This window comes from Mytilus californianus, unplaced genomic scaffold, assembly GCF_021869535.1.
Source record: "Mytilus californianus isolate M0D057914Y unplaced genomic scaffold, xbMytCali1.0.p SCAF_2, whole genome shotgun sequence".
Lineage (NCBI taxonomy): Eukaryota > Metazoa > Mollusca > Bivalvia > Mytilida > Mytilidae > Mytilus > Mytilus californianus.
Genome location: NW_026262668.1, coordinates 7,490,892 through 7,508,397, shown reverse-complemented (window position 1 = coordinate 7,508,397; position 17,506 = coordinate 7,490,892). Strand labels below are relative to the sequence as shown.

Genomic DNA, 17,506 nt, shown 5'->3' with positions numbered 1-17,506 from the left:
CATGACCTCATTTTCATGGTTCAGTGACTACTTGAAAAAAAAGTTAAGATTTTTTGTAGTGTTAATTTCTCTCTTATAATGAGTAATAGGATAACTATATTTGGTATGTGCGTTCCTTGCAAGGTCCTCATGCCCATCAGACAGTTTTCACTTGACCTCGACCTCATTTCATGGATCAGTGAACAAGGTTAAGTTTTGGTGGTCAAGTCCATATCTCAGATACTAGAAGCAATAGGTCTAGCATATTAGGTGTATGGAAGGACTGTAAGGTGTACATGTCCAACTGGCAGGTGTCATCTGACCTTGGCCTCATTTTCATGCTTCAGTGGTTATAGTTAAGTTTTTGTGTTTTGGTCTGTTTTTCTTAAACTGTATGCAATAGGTCTACTTTATTTGGTGTATGGAATGATTGTAAGGTGTACATGTCTAGCTGGCAGGTGTATTCTGACCTTGACCTCATTTTTATGGTTCAGTGGTCAATGTTAAATTTTTAAGTTTTTTTTTTTTTTCTAATACTATATACAATAGGTCAACTATATTTGGTGTATGGAAATATTTTATGATGTACATGTCAGTCTGGCCGGTTTTATTTGACCTTGACCCCATTTTCACGGTTCATAGCTCAGTGTTAAGTTTTTGTGTTTTGGTCTGTTTTTCTATTACTATAAGCAATGGGTCAACTATATTTGTTGTATGGAAGGATTGCAAGCTGTGCATGTCTGCCTGGCATGGTTCATCTGACCTTGACCTCATTTTCATGGTTCATTAGTCAATGTTTAGTTTTCTTGGTTAAGTCGGTATCTTAGAAACTATAAGCTATAGGTCAACTATATTAAGTGTATTGAATGATTGTAAGGTGTACATGTATTTCAGCATGTGCACTCTTGTCTTATAAAAGCATTAATATTTACTACCCCATTAGGCCAAAAGTAGAGGTTTTGACGAAATTTGTCAAAATGGACTATATTTCTACCAAATGTAGGCCTAGGAAACATAGAGCACAGATGTTGACAATCTAAATATTCAAATCAGATATATGTAAAATGTTATAACAAACATTACCCAGTATGTCAAAAGATCTTTCTTGTTGCACATGCACTCTGTCAACAAAAATCAATTTGACCTGTTTTTTGAATTTTCAAAAATCAAAATGCATTTTATTTGTGACACCATGAAAAGAATGCAAATATGTAAATTTTCAACAAAAATATATATTTCATACCTAGTCAATGTTTTAACTATGATTCATTGTAATATTGGTCAATTAATTCTTATTTGAAATTTTAGCTAGAAATAGGGGTTAATTTAGGAGTTTATTGAACCTACTCCTTTGGAAAATGAGACTTGGGCCTATGGATGCAAAAGTCTACCATGAAGACAGACATGCATTACCTTACACAAAACTCATAAATCTGTGGCCCTCTAATGAAATAGTTGAAAGTTCAAAACAATATCATTAAAAATAAAAAAAATCCAAATAGTTGTGCTATACAGTCTGGTATTACAATTCTCATTATACCAAAGTCAGGGGCAAACAATAAATTAAGAAACTCGACAAATCACAATATATTAGTGACTTATTCTCAAGGGTCATGAGATCATTATATAGATATGGGAAAAGTAAGTAGATCAGTAAAAATTGACAGACAGTTCAAGAACCCTATCTATATGTCAAAGATTATTGCTTTATCAATCACAAATAAAGATTTAATATTTCATTGAACTTGACTTCATCTTTGATATATATTAACTGGGATCTAATTTGAAAAAGGACAGATATGCTTTTTTTATTTTCATTTTTGAACTTCGATTTTAACAATTGCATTGACTGTAGAAATATTGAGTTGGATTATATAATGATGAATGACATCAGAGAACACATTGACAGTCACAGCAGCATTTGATATACATTAGGGCAAACATTTTGATTTCTGGGTGATATCTTTTGTACCATAATGGCATATGTCAAGGTGGGGGGGGGGGGGGGGGGGGGGAATTAGGCGGGGAATTAGGGTTGATTTCTGAATGTCATGAATTAATCTACCTGGTTTATGATGAACTTTTAAGATAATAAGTATTGGTTGAATACAATATTTACCAAATATGTGAATTAATGATGCTAGAGCACTAATTTTGATGGATTTCCTTGGTATTTAAAAGATGAACCATGAATTTAAATGTTAAATGAAATGCCAATTTCCTGTAGGCTTGTATGCAAAATTTGTGAATACTGCAAATTGAAGTATCCAATAAAAAGTTTCATGTTAATAGTATGGACGAAAATCAAGATGATCAGAAATTTGTAGTTTAATATCGCAAATTCATTTTGCTTTGGGCATGTTAGTCATGTATCTTAACATACAATACAGTTATTTAACTTGTAAGTGTCTATTTTAAATTTTCTAACAAGACTTTTAATCTTAAATAGAATGTTTTCTTTCAATATACGTGTTAAATATTTAATGTCCTTACAAGACATGTGCTAGGTAGCCTTGAGGCTGTCTTATTTCATCAAGCCAACATGTTTCTCTGTAGTCTGCCATATGTGTTATGTTTATAACTTCAGTTAAGTCCATATTTAATGATCAGATAAAGGGTTTGACTTTTTATGGTGGTCAGTTTTATGAGGTGTTAAAGGTAATATTGCTTTTTAATTTACTTTTATGTACAGAAATCTTTTTAAATGAATATCTTACAATGAATTATTTCATATCTTGGATGCATTTTTCTTTTTTCAATAATAATAAAAAAAAAATATATTTTATATATAGCTTTCAATATTGATAGCCGATTGTTGTTATGCCTGTTCTAGGTATACATATAGGTTGTTCCATTACGTTGAGTCTGATATGTTATTTCCCCATCTGGGACAGCTTAATTTTAAATTTAAGACATAAGGCATGCAGAGTGTTTTAAATATTTCAAATCTATCTCTAACTAAGGAGAGAAGAAATATCTTATTGCACAACATTCTGTGGTGACGTCTGTTTCTGTTATGATTTTTAGATGATATATGAAGGCAAGCAGCAAACATAATCTTTCTTTTCCAATGATCTGCAAAAAGAAGTGTATTTTATAAGTGATATCATCCGGCATGGTAGCCTTTTTTGTGACTAACAATAGCAAATTAAGAGGAAAGTAAGGAAAATTCGATGCCATACTTAAATTTTTTATCTTATGAAGAATGGAGTTAAAACAAACAACACATTGTTATAAAAAAATAATCAACATGTCGGTCAAGTATAAATATTGAATCTTGCACTGGTTCTCTTTTAGATCAGAAATTGTAGTCTAACTACTTTTTAAAGGTCTAACCAAATATCTGCTACACTTCTATATTATTAAATGAGTAAACATTTTGAGGAGTCTGCTTTTTGCTTTTAAAAGTTTTGAGCATTTTCAACTAAAGGAAATTATGTGATGGTTTAAATATCTGACATGTGTATTATAAAATGGATTCATTCAATTTGTGATTTGAAAGAAACCTCCATAATTAGCTCACTTGACCCAGAAGTTTAATGACCAATTGTCACCACACAGAATTTTTCTTTGTCCATATGAACTTTATAAAACATTCCTTTTCTTAACCATTGGACCAATTCGAAACAATCTTTGCAACATTCACAACCAGTGAACTTTATCTGTTTGTAATTTGGATGTTAATTTGCCAATGGGCTGTTTGAAAGAATGCTGCTCTCTGCATGTTCCAGAACCCTTAATATAATTTTCCGGGAAGGCAAACTTTCTGTCCCTGTGTCCTTGCCTATCTTACCCTCTTTTACCTTTGGACATTATTTTTTGCCCTTCCTTCCAGTTGACCCCTTTTGAAAAACCTACCTATTTGATAAATTTTACCTCCTGATTGAGCATGAAATATTTGCCACTGAATATGAAGTAAACAATCAATTTATTAAATGGACTTTGCACCATAAAGAGTCTATTAGGCTTAGTCATGATTTATGATTATCTTTGTAGGAGGTGCTGATTTCTTATCAGAACTACTGTAAATTCACAAAAATTCTGTACATTTATTATTGATTGATTGTTGAACATTTAATGGACAAAAATGTGAGATTAATTATTGAGATTTGAGGAAATTGTGCATACTGTGTTTACTCTCTTTAAATAAAGAATTTATTGTTATTATAATGCTATCATAATTTGAAATGCCAGTTTTTATTGTCGAGCCTGCGACTTTTGTCGCAGAAAGCTCGACATAGGGATAGCGATCCGGCGGCGGCGGCGGCGGCGGCGTTAGCTCACTTCTTAAAAGCTTTATATTTTAGAAGATGGAAGACCTGGATGCTTCATACTTTGTATATGGATGCCTCATGTTATGAAGTTTCCGTCAGTCACATGTCCAATGTCCTTGACCTCATTTTCATGGTTCAGTGACTACTTGAAAAAAAAGTTCAGATTTTTTGTAATGTTAAATTCTCTCTTATTATAAGTAATAGGATAACTATATTTGGTATGTGCGTACCTTGCAAGGTCCTCATGCCCGTCAGACAGTTTTCACTTGACCTCGACCTCATTTCATGGATCAGTGAACAAGGTTAAGTTTTCGTGGTCAAGTCCATATCTCAGATACTATAAGCGATAGGTCTAGTATATTCGGTGTATGGAAGGACTGTAAGGTGTACATGTCCAACTGGCAGGTGTCATCTGACCTTGACCTCATTTTCATGGTTCAGTGGTTATAGTTAAGTTTTTGTGTTTTGGTCTGTTTTTCTTATACTGTATGCAATAGGTCTACTATATTTGGTGTATGGAATGATTGTAAGGTGTACATGTCTAGCTGGCAGGTGTCATCTGACCTTGACCTCATTTTCATGGTTCAGTGGTCAAAGTTAAGTTTTTGAGTTTTGGTCTTTTTTTCTAATACTGCATGCAATAGGTCAGCTATATTTGGTGTATGGAATGATTGTAAGGTGTACATGTCTAGCTGGCAGGTGTCATCTGACCTTGACCTCATTTTCATGGTTCAGTGGTCAAAGTTAAGTTTTTGAGTTTTGGTCTTTTTTTCTAATACTATATGCAATAGTTCAACTATATTTGGTGTATGGAAATATTTTATGATCTATATGTCAGTCACGCAGGTTTTATTTGACCTTGACCTCATTTTCAAGGTTCATTGCTCAGTGTTAAGTTTTTGTGTTTTCGTCTGTTTTTCTTAAACTATTAGCAATAGGTCAACTATATTTGTTGTATGGAAGAATTGTTAGCTATACATGCCTGCCTAGCATGGTTCATCTGACCTTGACCTCATTTTCATGGTTCATTGGTCAATGTTTAGTTTACTTGGTTAATGTTAAGTTTATGTGACAGTTGTAATAAAGCTTTATATTTAGGACTATCAACATAATATCAATGATTAGTAAAGAAGGCGAGACATTTCAGCGTGTGCACTCTTGTTTTTGCAATATTAAAAACATCCAAAAAATTTCTGAATTAACATTACTTCAGTCTGCACTTGTTCTGTCAACTCAGTGGGTAAAGCTTTTTATGACAGCTTTGTAGGTGTAATATCAATGTTATCAGAATATTTCTATATATTAGATTTGAATATTGACATAGTCTGATAATAGGTTAGAAATTGTGCTATTTAAATGGTCATTAAACCCTATAATACTAACAATTTACACATAAATATGCATATACAGTATGACAATTATTACAATAAGTGAATTATTTATTAATACTAGAATGGATTATAATTGCCTTAATATATAGTCAAATTTTTAAAGTAGTACATAATGTCATTGTTAAGGTATTCTTGTACAATGAACCAGAGACATGTCTCTGAATGAACAAAGGTAAGAATAAATTTAACAGACTGTGGATTCAGTTATTTTTGTGGGTACCATTTTTCGTGGATTGAGGAAAAATTGTATTTTCATTGTTATTTGATTTCATGGTTTGGAAGAGTTAGTATTTAATTCTATTTATAATTTATACTGCATTAAACATTTAATTTTGTGGTTTCCCTGTAACCACGAAATGAACGAAAATTGGTACCCCCATTTATCAATGAATCCACTGTACTGCAGAATCTATCTTGTCGCATCAATAACTGACCTTTCTATTACCAAAGACTCTCAAAACAAATTTATTTAAGCTAGTGACTGTGTCAAGTGGTACTCCAAAGGAGATGGGCTCTAGAAAGAAAGGTCTCTCATATGACAAGTACAATGTATCAGCAGACTAAATTATTGGGACATTGATCCAAATTCTGAGTCATTCATCCAGAACTTCTTAGAGGATGTGCTTTCTAGGGGTTCTATCTGGAAAAGGGGGGGGGGGGGGGTAAATGCCAACCATTTTTTAAAAGAAAAGGAGGTTCAACTCCCTTCTTCATACCCCCAAGCCAAACACATAAACACACATTCTGGATCTGCCAAATGATAAGATAAGAATTTTATTAATCTAATCAAGAACCCATAAAGGGCATCATTTACAACAATATTAAGCACAATATGATTGGAAAAAAGAAAAACTATATCCTAATATAATACTATCATATATTGGACAGGATCAGAGCCTAACACATCATGTGTCTTACATAACATTAACAATAATTGCATAATAATTTTATATATTTTGTATCCACCTGGATCTTATTTCTAAACACTTAATTATATAATTGCCTAGGCACATAAGAGTTGGTAAATGCTCATTTGTGAACAGCCAGAAATATTTTTTATCCTTGGGTAATTCTTTAAAATTATTACAAAAACTGTTTACTTTATCCCATAATAATTTTCTCTGTTCGTTATATAAAGGACAACTTACTGTGAAATGGGTCTCATCTTCAATAGAATTTGATCCATGTGATAGGCAGTGATGACATAGACGCTGACTTCTCTCTATGTATTTTTTACTATACCTATCTTTCTCAATTTTAAGATCATGTGCACTTATTCTCAATTTACATATAGCTCTTCTTATATTAAAATTCTTTAATTGATAAATAAGCCTCCTTTACGAAGTCAGTCTTGAGGTTGAAATAATTTTCTAATTTACTATTACCTTGTGATAAGGTATCAGATCTTTTGACCCCCCAAAATGTTTTAAAACTGTTACAAAGTTTACATTTTACAAATTTAATTAATCTATTGAGCTTTGTATTCAAATTTTGTATATCAAGTGATTGAAGGACATATCTCATAGATGAATACCAACAATTAATGTTTCCTGCATCTAAAATTTTATTACAAACATAAGCATCATAAAGTAACCCATGACTCCATCCTTTGAAAAAGGTCATCAGTTATAGAATTATAAAGTAACCCATGACTCCATCCTTTGAAAAAGGTCATCAGTTATAGAATTAAATCATAGACAATGGACACATGTAGAAATAATAGATTACATTATATAAAACATATAGATCAAGAATTTGGTTCCAATACCAGCAAGCAATCACTTTGTAAACATGATCTAGATCAAGTCTCATAATGGATACTTAACCTTGCAAAATTTATGTTTAATTGCACTTTATAATCCCTAGTATAAGATTAGGTGTAATCTAGGGTCAAGTTGTAATATTAGGTGTCAAATAGGTCAATTTGGATTGTTCACATGCAAGATAACAGCATGGAATTATCAAGGTATGTTGGCAAGCTTTGAATTCTTATGGAAAATTGTCATAGCTTTGAATTCTTATGGAAAAATTATCATCCATGTTATTATTTTGTCATATTTTTCACAAGCAGTAATTTTTATGATTATAACAATAGGTTTATATATTTTAGAGATATAACCTTTGGTTTACTTGGTAAATCTATGCTTGAAGCTTGGTGGAGGAAGCCAGTCTGATTAAAATCTAGATACTGTGTCCACGCTTTGCTTAGTCTTTGTTACAGCAAAGCATGTACACAGTACCTGTATTTTAGTCAGATTGGAAGGAAGCCAGAATAACAGCTGGAGATAATACAGACTTTCCCCAGGTATAACTATACCATTTATCACTTTGTGAGCTAACATGAGAAAAATCTAAGTGATTCAATATATTCATAAAAAGTTAACATGTTATGGTCCTAAATATGCATGTAATATTTGCCACTGGGTATCAAGCAACAATTAACCAATCAATAAATGAATCTTTAAGATAAACTAAGATTTCAATCCTGTAATTTGTTGGCATTGTCCATCGAAAGTCCAGTAGGAATAATGACTACTGTCCATCGAAAGTCCAGTAGGAATAATGATTATTGTCCATCGAAAGTCCAGTAGAAATAATGATTATTGTCCATAACTTGTAGGTTAGTGATTACTAAGTGCACTGTTTTATCATCAGCAGTATGCTAACAGACAGGTGCAAACATGTAATTTTAAGTTAATCATAAGCATGCACTGATTTATAAGTTGTTGATGTTTCTGCAACATACCATAGGTTAGAATTTAATCAGCATAAAACACATCATTTAGTAAATAATTATCCTCTTCGCTTGTGGTAATGTTTTCTTTCAGCAGAGTTTTAATCATTGTGCCGGATATCCTGACATCAATTAGTTCATTTTTCTTAAATGATAATGATCTGTTTGAAGTTACAGCATCTAAATATGTCGATGAGGGGGGTTTTATTGAAAATCAAGGTTATAGAAATTGAAATTTACAGACTATAAGAAAAGAAAACTTCTGTGTACCTCATTCTTATATTACATTACCTATAGTGTTGTAACAGCAATTACATTAATGTTGTTTGTTTTGATGTTGGTAAATCTAAAAATCAAGAAATCAAGAAAGGGATTCAGAAGGGGAAATGAAATTATTTTGAAGAATCAAGATTATGGAAGGGAGGAATTTACTCAATTTTCACAGTTGCTTGAAACTATACCTCCCCCCTTTCCCAACTTTTCCGACAAATTTTTATTTACTTTCTCTGTGTTCTAGGTTCTTCAATAAAAATACTTAATACTTTCAGATTATTTTCCTTTGTGTAACACGTTTTTTATTTACCCAACATTTATTTGTAATACTGAAACTTGAAAGAAATGATAGTGGATCGGAGGGTGGGGTAACTGTCCAAAGCCCCCCTGCATCCACCTATTAGTTGATTTATAACACATGCTGTATTAAGTGCAGACTTTCTTATAATGTTTCACTGTAACAAATGGCTTGTTGTTAAAACAGCATCGTTTTTTGTGTTTTATCTTGTACAGCAGTTTTGAAGTCTCAAATTTTTTCATTTAAAGATAAGTTCATCTCATGAAAGATTAATTACAGAAAGAACTCTCATCCCATATTTTAGTGTCCTATATCATCAAAGTTGAATTCACCACAAACTGAATATAAGATTACTTAATAAAAAATTTATTGCTATTGTCAAATTTTTATCTTTTTAACATAATCTCTGAAGTCTTTTGTTAACTCCCATTTATATGTATAATATGATCAATTACATGGGTAGGTTAGGTTCATTTTTTAAATGTTTAATTAATCATTTTGCTAAGAATATCTTAAGCAGGCATTGATTTAAGGGTTACAGGATTTGGATCTACCAAAGGGTTAAGGATTTGGAACTACTACAAAAATAATTTAAATAGTGTACAAAATTGACATTTCAAGCTTGATTTCCTGCAGAGATTTGTTCAGCATTCTGGTTTATCTTTTTAATCCTACAGATTGAAAGGGTGTGGTGAATATAGTGGTGCACATGTCCATCTGTCTGTTAATGTAGAGGATAAATAGACAACTGCTGCACTTAATGGATTGAAATTTTGCTTGACAATGTATATCATATTTTGATTTTCATGGTTTCCTTTATACTGTTGAAGAATTGTGACCCCCAATTTTTGCTATTTTTGGTGGGTTGGATGAAGACCAAACCCAGCTTATAGTATAATGGTGATGTTGGTCAGGCAGGTGGGTGGTTTTGTAACTAATTTGTGTAATTAACTCCATCTACAGTTTTCAACCTATATCCCTCAAATTCACTGAGAGGTTGCACATATATGTTGAAGTTGTGCTCCTAACTATTATAGAGATTTGGAAAAACAGCGTAAGTAAAAAAAGCAATGGAAGAAACAAAAATTTTCAAAACTTCTAAGGTTTGCACAGAAAGGTGGAAAGACCTAAAAAAACAAAATTTGTTACCTTTTGAAATGAGGTGAGATATTTACTCCATTAATTTCTTCCAATTTATGACTGTCAAAACAGTTTTTCACAAGATGATTTAATATAGAAAACTCATGTGCAGCAGTTAATTACAAATTTGAATTTGCAGTAATTAATCGTTTCAGTTTTACAGTATGGTATTCACAGTAATTGAATAAAATCAGCCTGTTAATTGGAAGATTTAAAAAATATATATGTTTTTTTTTAATAAAATCAGACCAAAAATCAAACTGAAAAAGATTTGCAGTTTTCTTGCTGAAGGTCCTGGTTCTCTTTCCACACTCTTGCTTCCTCCATCAATAAAAACTGACAGCCATGATATAGCTAATAGTGCTGAAAGTGGTGTTAAACACCAATCAATCAATCAATCAAACTCTAAACAAATGAAATGGCACATGGGAAATAACTCTTGCACATGAATGTAATTATGAATTGAGCATTATTTTGTTTATTTATTGTGACATATTATTTCAAACCTTTTTCATAGTACTGGTATGTGCATTTTATTTGGATATGCATTATAGTCTAAGTTAAATAGAGCATTTAATAAATTTTGGTTGATGTATAAATTTCTTTATAATTTCCATTGTTTGAATTGAGTACATAGAATTTACTGTAATCCTTTTGAGCAACACTTCCTTTAAAAACTAAATTAAACAACTATGGCCTTTCTGTAACCTTAATGGTGTTTGAACACTATTTTTATAATTGATTGTATCTATAAAAAGATGATAGCTTAAAGAAACCATAAAAAATACTCCTTTTGACTTATTAAGAACTTTCTCATGAGTTTGAATTACTATGTAAATGGTAATAAAACCTTAAGAATCATTTGCAAACACTTATTGCTTGAGTATTTACTACAATTAAAAAAAGGTGGTCATGTAAATTCGTGTCTATGTTGATTTTTGCCTTATTATTCATTTCTGTACACTTGAAATATCATACTGTCAGTTTTTTGCTTAATTCATCTGGTACATATGTGAGATTTTCATTCGAAACCTACATATTTTTGTGGTTCAGTTCACAAAGGATGTTATTTTGCAATTACGGTAATTTATATTGTATCTGAAGATCTAATGAAGGAATGAAGGATCACATTCCATCTGACTTTTTTACACTAAATGCATTTGAAGAATTTTATACTTTTGGAACCTCTAGTAGATCTTCTGTCACTGTGGCATAAACAATGCAGAGGAAAAATGTTGAAAATTAAAACTTTGTGAATTCGTGTAAATCTGTGATGAAAAATTTGCAATTCAATAGGATTTGGTTTTGAAGAAATATTACTGGAAATTATATAATCTGATGCACATTAAAAGCAAATGTGAATTTAAGAGGACATACAGTATCTCATGTTGTAAGATGGTACCTTTTTATGCTGCAGATGTTCAATCTATTTTATTTCCTGCAGAGAGATTTGCACATGTTGTTATGCGACTGTTATTGTTTTCTTAAAAGTATTACTGTCATATTCCAGGAAGGAAAAAATCTGACACAGTGATACAATAACACTATGATGAGCAATGTCAACATTTTTTTCATCTTGTGTCGAGGATTGTGTAAGAATTGAGCATCTTTATTCATTAGTAGATTGAAGAAAACAGATGCATTTTAGAGGCATACTGCATTTTTTACACTTTATGGGAAGTTCCATTAATTCTAGCACCTAGAGTATTTCTTACTATCTTTTCGTAAGCTATAGTTGAAATGCATTTATTGGCTGGTAAAAATGTTTTTTTCAAAATTAACCAAAATGAAAAATGATTGATAGACAATGTTGGTTGCGTAGATAAGAAAATATAAATTAAACATAATTAACTACTGTTAAATTGATGGGAAAATATGAATTTTATCTCATAAGTTCATAAATTTGAAGGTTTTTTAAGAAATGATTAAAGATATTTTGTTGATCTGTGTAAATAATATCTTGTAGACTGAGTCTTTATCTTAAAACATTTAATTGACCATCATAAATTTTACATGGATAATTTAAGTAAAAGAAATCTGATGCTTTAAATGCTTCAGTTTAAAGATGTATATCTATGCATTCATTATGGCAAAAAAAATGAATTTTGAGTTTTATTGATTTAATATATACCAGAAAGGTTTTGTTTATGGTTTTTGAGGTGTACCTTTCTAATACTATATAACGATACACATAATTACTACAGTGGAGAATGTCTCTTATTAAAGCAAGACCTTTGAAAAGGAAGTCAACAGAAACATTTGTTTACAGGAAGCTTAATAGATTCCTGTAAGAAATCAAATCTTTGTTAATGGAAGATCTCTGTATGTTCTAAGACTGCCACCCAAAGAATAAACAAAGTGTAGCTTTCACCAGTAACATGTATCATATGGATATATGCATATATTATAAAAAGAGTTGAGTGAGGATACTGTATAGAATTGTTAATTATCATCTGGAGAAAAATGAACATGTTATTTCATTATGTGTAAGACAGCTGATTTGAGAAAATTAGAAGAAAAGAAGCTTCAAATGATGAAATAATTACTTCAAGACATAACAAGGAAATATAAACTTAGTAGACAAGGGAATGGAAATTGACAGATGAGCTCTCAAATGTAAAATTGTAATTGGCAGAATTAAAGACTCACTTTTAATATTTTAATGGATTTTTGGTACTTTTGATATATGAAAAAACTTACCAAAGTTGAGAAAACTCAATAACGGAACATTTGAATACTGTGGTGGACAATGGATAACTTTATCTTTGACTGGGGTGGTGGATATGGGTAAGTTTTACGATTTTACTACAAAAGAGCCAATTTTTTGTTGTTTTATTTCTACATAGTTTTTTTGCATTTTTTAACTTTTATTTAAAGTTTTGCTATATTTTTTCGTGATATTTCTGTTTTTATTGTCCATAATATTTTGCAACTAAGACAAAATTAAGCCAAAAAAGTAAATTTTCGTTAAAATCTTTATATCTGTTTCTATATATCAGGTGCCATAAATTCTTATATATTCTTTGTTTGGATCAAACTCATTTATCAGAGATGCCTTTAAATTTCATGACCTGATGTGAACTGGTCAGATTAGCAAATGGTTAAGCTCCAAGCAGACATGAAATATATATTTAAAAAAGATGTTAGCTTGTTTGTGCGTTTTTTCAGTTGTCCATTTGGTTTTGGATATAGTTCTTTTTAATGGATAATACAAAGTCTTGATTGACATTAGGGTCCAAGTCCCTCTCATTACTGGAATGGGAACCAACCTTTAAAAGCAGTGTTTGTGTAAAATTTTTAATATTGTTCAGACAGACAAAGTATATTTTTTTTTCTGGGTTTTTCTATGAAAATTTGTAAGCATTTAGAACTCTTCACAAATTATTTATGGAGAATTTAAACATTCATAGATACAATCATAAAAATGTTTGATAAATTTATATTTATATAGAGTGCATTTAAAAAGTTCAATAAATGAATTGTTTCTCTTAAAATAGCAGTTTCTTTTAAACCTGTCCACATAATTATACCCCACGAGTTGCAGAAGGTATAATGTTTTTGACCCGTCCGTCCATCCGTCCGTCTGTCCGTCAGTCTCTGTCCGTCTGTCCGTCTGTCTGTCCGTCAGTCCGTCAGTCCTGTTTCTTGTCATCGCAACTCCTCTCAAACCACACAACAGAATTTCACGAAACCTTTTTAGATAATAAGGACATACTATGTAGTTGTGCATATCGACAGGAAATTACGATTCAATTATTTTTCTAGGAGTTACACCCCTTTGAACTTATTTACTTTAATGTACTACTGCAACAGTTTGTCATCGCAACTCCTCTCAAACCACACAACAGAATTTCATGAAACCTTTTCAGATAATAAGGACATACTACGTAGATGTGCATATCGACAGGAAATTACGATTCAATTTTTTTCCAGGAGTTACGCCCCTTTGAACTTATTTGCCCAATATACTACTGCAACCTTTTGTCATCACAACTCCTCTCAAACCACACAACAGAATTTCCTGAAACCTTTTCAGATAATAAGGACATACTACGTAGATGTGCATATCGACAGGAAATTACGATTCAATTATTTTTCCAGGAGTTATGCCCCTTTGAACTTATTTGCCCAATATACTACTGCAACCTTTTGTCATCGCAACTCCTCTCAAACCACACAACAGAATTTCATGAAACTGTGTAGATAATAAGGACATTCTATGTAGATGTGCATATTGACAGGAAATTATGATTCATTTTTTTTTTCTTACACTTATTTTATTTCTCCAATGACAATGTGGGGACGTGGGGTATGTGAGTGCCATCACTAAGGTTCTTTCATTTTGTATGAAATAGGATTTTATTGCTGGGAACATTTCTGGTGTAATGATGTAAGATTTATATGGGTCACCACTCAACAGTTTTGTTTTAAACTTTGAAATCATTTAAGTTTGGTAGATTTTTTGTTATGTGAAAAAGCATGAAAAACTATTATGTTGCCGTGTTACATCATCATAATGTTACACCTTATCATGTTTATTAGACTTTTTTCACTCTTCATATGGAGACTAACAGATTTCTGCTAAAAAAACAAAGCTGGTGGCTCCGTAGAAATTTTACTTCATTAAAACAAATTATTAGTAGCAATCAAATATATCAAATGAAATATGATCTGTAGATGTCAATTGCATCATATTGTTGGATGAGAGCATCTTAGGTTTTTGTGTTGACGGGTTACTGTCTCACTGACTTATATCCTTTTATGCACTTGAATCTTCTGCAGTTTTGAATTAAATGTATAAATATGAAAGGAATTTTTACTTAAAGTACCCAAGAGTATTAAAAAACATAGAGTATATAATAAATTTTCATATTGATTTTTGCATGTGATTTATTTTAGCCTAGGCAATAGAAAAATACATACAACCTAGTCCTGGCTAAAATTTTCTTTATCTTATGACATTGACTTATGCTAATTGCAAAATAATGTTTTACCTAAAGACAGTGTTTAGCAAACAATCATTACCTCCAAGTGACCTTGACCTTTAAAGTCAAGGTGAAAATGATTAATTTTTTTGACTTATTGCCTCCAGAATATAACTTTTTTATCATTTTAGAAAATCAAATGATATTTTTTACATGGGGTGTAGCACTTCAAGACAACTGTCATTACATTTACGTCAAGATTGCCTTTGACCTTAACCTTTGATTTTTAGGATCAAATGATAGATTTTCTTACGTCCATCCTTAACCATAAATATTCTTGCTTTCCATGGCAAGACCTTTTAAATGCACCAAAGGGTTTGCCCCTGGGGGTCATGTCCTCAGTCCTTTTAGAAAAACTCATTAAATATATTAAAAATGTTTCAGATTCCCACCCCTAAATTATTTATAGGTATAGTTATATACAGGTCTATGATTAAGGTTCTTGATACCTTTTCATGAAGTAACATGCATGTAACTTCTTAAGAAATATATACAACTTAAACATGTGTTCTCTTAGGGGTACTTGTGGAAACAAAAAAAAATCTTTATTTTAGGAAAATTTGCTATTAAAAGCAGAAACAATTAGAACTGCATGCTTTCAACATTACCACTTAAAATTTATCATTTAGACTGAAGGCCCTCAAATGCACTCACAATATATACCAAACTTAAAACAAAAGTTTGTTATAAGATCTTGAATTATTTATAGGTTTTTAACTTAATGAGGATTGGATTACCTCCCTTCTTTAACAGTTCCTGTGAATTCCATCAAACTTGGTTAGTCAGTCATCCCTAATAGCCTTTCATCAAAAAACAAATGTTTTACCAGAGACCATAGAAACTAACACCTATCTGGTTTTATAACCACATAATTGCAGGTTATGTTAAAGACATTACCTCATCTGGATCTTAGGGATGTTTTTCACTGAGGGTTGAAATGAGAAAGAGAAATCAGTAAATTGAAACTGTATGTGTAAATTGAGAACTCCATCTTGTAGATATTTTATTATATAATTCAATATGCTTGAAAATGGTAGAAAAAAGGTTTTTTTGGCCAAATTGGTTAGTTACTGTAGTAAATTATCATTATGGAAAGGGACCCAGCTGAACAATCCAAATGCATGCACCAATAGTCTAATGTTGAACAAAAACTCGAAAGTATTTACTGATAAGTGAAGTTAAGTGAAAGTAAGTTGGTTTTACTGTAAACCAACTTTAACTTTCACTTAACTTCAGTTATTGGTACTTACTTTCTTTGCATTTAATTGCATCAATGTGACTTTGTGTTGATTTTTATTAGCGATTATCAAACTCTGTTTGTTTAATTTATGTAAGACAATTTCCATGTTCGACTAATATCTTGCAATTTGTATCATGGCATAATTTTTCTTTTTAACAAAAGTTGCCAAGTCTAAAGCCTCATACATGTCATAATTAGTTGGCTAACTTATATTAAAGTTGAAATCTGTAGTCAAGCCTATCACAATGTCCCCTTTTGCTGGAAATGTATGTTTAAAAACAAACAAAAAAATTGTGTAGTACATTGGCTACTTGAACCATGGCATTTCCACTTATCTCTGAAAAAAATGTATGGAGTGTGATACATTTAATAATGAGCTTTTTAAGCACTTTTCTGGATATACCGTCATTTGAAAGTGGTGTTAAACACCAAAAATCAATCAAGCAATCACTTTCCGAAATATGAGATCATAGAAAAAGTGAAGATTTTTACTTGTTCCTGTTTTATAGTGGAAGCTTTATAAGTTAATAGGCATGCAGGTTACAACTGTCCTTTATCCTGTACCTGTTCTCATCTCCAGTCTAAGTATAATGTTGTAATTCCTTGAGATTTCTCATCAACTCAATTATGCTGTAAGGGTAATAATTACTGGTTATAGATTACCTGCAGATCCTCTCTGTGATTTACCAGATGTATAATTAATTTGCATTACACTTGACTGCAGAACTGGTTAGACATGAAATGATAAAACAATAAACACATTCTAAGTAATTTAAACACAAAAAATGGGTTGAAAGAATTTTGCTTTAGTATGACCATTCATGGTGGGAAACTGAAGGAAATTGTTGGTAATTAAATCATTGATTTGGTTGGATAAGGGACTGTGGGGAATGAAGGTATTTTGATTTAACTCTTTTAAAAGCTATTGACTGTTTGATTATATTGAATGTTATCATTTCCTATGGATATTATGCCTGTTGTTTCCCCATTTTCAAACATTTTCATTTAAAAATTGAGAAGAAATACTAAAGGGCCAAAAATAGAGAAAATCTGACAGGGCAGAAATGTTCAAACCTACTGGCCGTTTATGTCAAACCTGTCAGACTCCTTCTTGTAGGAGTTATTCCCCTTACATGAAAAATTTTACCAATTTTTTCATTTTTTCATTATTTGGAAAATTATTTGAAATGCT

General features: G+C 31.3%; 1 protein-coding gene and 3 long non-coding RNA genes across 4 annotated transcripts in view; 2 read left to right on the top strand and 2 right to left on the bottom strand.

The window, feature by feature from the left end:
- Nucleotides 1-313: 313 nt before the first annotated feature.
- On the top strand, nucleotides 314-5,274 carry LOC127729200 (uncharacterized). The gene is made up of 2 exons (XR_007994544.1): nucleotides 314-382; nucleotides 4,751-5,274. It is a non-coding gene; the product is annotated as an uncharacterized LOC127729200 (long non-coding RNA).
- On the bottom strand, nucleotides 4,681-5,418 carry LOC127729198 (uncharacterized). The gene is made up of 2 exons (XR_007994542.1): nucleotides 4,971-5,418; nucleotides 4,681-4,823 (listed from the first exon to the last, which is right to left on the bottom strand). It is a non-coding gene; the product is annotated as an uncharacterized LOC127729198 (long non-coding RNA).
- Nucleotides 5,419-11,158: 5,740 nt separating this feature from the next.
- Nucleotides 11,159-17,506, top strand: part of LOC127729197 (breast cancer anti-estrogen resistance protein 3 homolog) — a 36,488-nt gene continuing 30,140 nt past the window's right edge. The window contains exon 1 of the mRNA XM_052236885.1: nucleotides 11,159-12,876. Coding sequence (XP_052092845.1) covers nucleotides 12,839-12,876 — 38 coding nt within the window. The 5' untranslated portion in view covers nucleotides 11,159-12,838. The remainder of the gene's footprint in view (nucleotides 12,877-17,506) is intronic.
- On the bottom strand, nucleotides 13,614-14,403 carry LOC127729199 (uncharacterized). The gene is made up of 2 exons (XR_007994543.1): nucleotides 14,236-14,403; nucleotides 13,614-14,067 (listed from the first exon to the last, which is right to left on the bottom strand). It is a non-coding gene; the product is annotated as an uncharacterized LOC127729199 (long non-coding RNA).